General features: G+C 32.5%; 1 protein-coding gene across 1 annotated transcript; it reads right to left on the reverse strand.

Annotated features, from left to right (window-relative positions):
• Nucleotides 1-200: 200 nt before the first annotated feature.
• Nucleotides 201-628, reverse strand: OCT59_016754 (uncharacterized protein; the record flags this gene model as incomplete). Its single annotated transcript, XM_066145887.1, has 3 exons — nucleotides 201-204; nucleotides 328-397; nucleotides 496-628. The coding sequence occupies 3 exons, from the start codon at nucleotides 626-628 to the stop codon at nucleotides 201-203; spliced, it is 207 nt and encodes a 68-aa protein (XP_066003625.1).
• Nucleotides 629-2,534: the final 1,906 nt, after the last annotated feature.

A 2,534-nucleotide genomic window follows, 5' to 3' on the forward strand; every position in this document is an offset into this window, starting at 1 on the left:
TATACAAATAAATTTACATTCATTTGAAAGAGAAAATCGAGATCTATCTAATGAATCTAAAATCAAGTGAATTGAATCACTAGTTGTTCAGTAATCACGTTCAGTATATTTATTGAATTTTATCTAAATTTGATCATTAATTACTTCACATGTAGTGATTCAATTTGAATGATCTTTGCTCCCTAAGGTGATGCCAACTTTTATCTTTAAAATAAATTTAAAATAATTCGTTTAATATATGTAGATGTTTAGGAATCATCAATTATATTATTAATATAAAATTTTATAAGTTTGATAAAATCTGATATAAAAAAATTTATTAAATACCTGTAGATGCAAGCTACACGAATGAAATTATATTCATTTGAAAGAGAAAATTGAGGTCTATCTAATAAGCCTAAAATCAAATGAATTGAATCACTGGATTGTGAATAATTATGTCTAATATATTTATTTTTAATTTTTAAATTTGATTTGACTTTGATCATTAATTACGCCTCATCCAGTGATCCAATTTTCTTGATCTTTGATTCTTACGATAGAGCAAATTCTCAGCTTTCAAATGAATGTAAAATGATGACGTTAGCATATCTCCAGGAATAATAATGCACGATTTTGTCACCTGCATAAAGTCTGATCTGAAAATTTTATTTCTTACCAAAAAATGCTTTCATAAGAGAATCCCAAATTCTTTTACTTTATTTAAAAGATTTTATTTGCCATTTAAGGATTTTAGTAGAATAAATCTAATAAAATAATTTTAAAAGATAAAAAACAATAATTTTACTATAAATCACCAGCGGTGATCATCACTGGTATCATGTGTTATTATATATCGCGTAAAATTATAATTATTATAAGAAATTTACTACGTATCACCACTGGTGTTCACCACCGGTGTCACGTGTTTATTATTTATCTATTAAATTATAGCCCCTGGATGCGGCTTATTTGTTTATTAACAATTTAGTCTAGCCCGTCTAGCCCCTTGATTAAACGCGTTAGTATTCATTAGACGCGTCATCATTTACCATATTGTTACATCATATACAATAAAAAATTGCTGCGCGTTACTTCGCTATAAACAATGGTAGCTTCGTATCGTATTGTATCATCGCTGCGGCTTGTATTCTGTCATATACCCACGGGCCTTCTCATTTTTTTTCTCTATCTCTGTCCGGTAGTTCTTTATTAGGTGACTGTTCTATTAGGTTGCAGTGAATATCATATAGCCCTATCGGTTAAAATACACACTAATACACTTCCTTATATAATTTTCGTCAAAAAATAGTAATAGCCCTCTCTGTCCAACTCCCTTATATAATTCTCATCAAAAAATAGTAATAGCCAGCCCTCTCGTCCATATTGTATTACCTCTACTTATGGATAATGAAATAGACGAAATAGCCTGGCCCAAAGAAACCAATAACGCGTCGGAAAATCAATTATCCGGTTATAATGAAAGTGATACGGATGGTGAGATAGTCAACGTAAATGAAGTTGCATTAACGATCGACGATTTATTCAATGATTGGGAATCAGTCCAAGTGATTATTGATTCGTATGCAAAACAAAATGGGTTTGTAGTAGTTAAAAGTCGCAAAGATGTTGATCCTATTGATAAATCTATTATCCGACAGCGTGAATATATTTGCTGGAAATTTGGAACTCATCAATCAAAGAAAGTTGAAGATATTAGTTTACACCGGGATTGTTCATCGTACAAGACAAATTGTCCGTGGCAAGCTAGTTTTTATCTTGGGAAAAAGTCGAATCTTATACGTCTTACCAAATTTGTACAGGAATATAATCATCAATGTGATCCAGAAACCATCGAATTGGCACCAAAAAATCTACGGCTTCCACAACAGATCATCAACAAAATCGAACACTACACCACAAATGGAAATCTAGGTGCTGAACAGCAGTATAAACTGCTTGTTCAAGAATTTCCCCAGTATAATATTGCAAAAAAAAACTTGTATAATGCAATTCAAAAGTTCCGGGGGGTTAGAATTCACGATAAAACTGATGCCGCCACGATGCTTTTGTCTTTATTAAAGCAACGAGAAGACGATCCAGATTATGTTGTCATACCACGATTAGAAGGACCGGCTAATGAGTTGACTGGGCTATTTTGGATGACTAGCTATCAATGTAACGATCTATGGCCCAAATATCATGATGTTATTGTATATGATACAACCTCAAAAACAAATCGATATGAAATGGCGCTCAGTCTATTTGTTGCTGTAGACAATAATTATAAAACAAGAATTGTAGCACAAGCATTGACTAAATATGAAAATCAGGCCGATTTTAATTGGATTCTCCAATGTACATTGCAAGCATCCAACAACCTTGCACCTAAGGTTTTATTTACTGACAGTGACCCGGCCATAATAGCAGCTGTTCAGGTAGTTTATCCGCAAACACGCCACTTATTATGCATTTACCATCTCCTTGAAAATGTAAAAAAAAAAGCCAAGTCTAAGCTTCGAGGTGACATGGCGTCGAGTTTCGTTGAAGATTTT

The sequence above is a fragment of the Rhizophagus irregularis genome, chromosome 25 (genome assembly GCF_026210795.1).
Source record: "Rhizophagus irregularis chromosome 25, complete sequence".
Lineage (NCBI taxonomy): Eukaryota > Fungi > Glomeromycota > Glomeromycetes > Glomerales > Glomeraceae > Rhizophagus > Rhizophagus irregularis.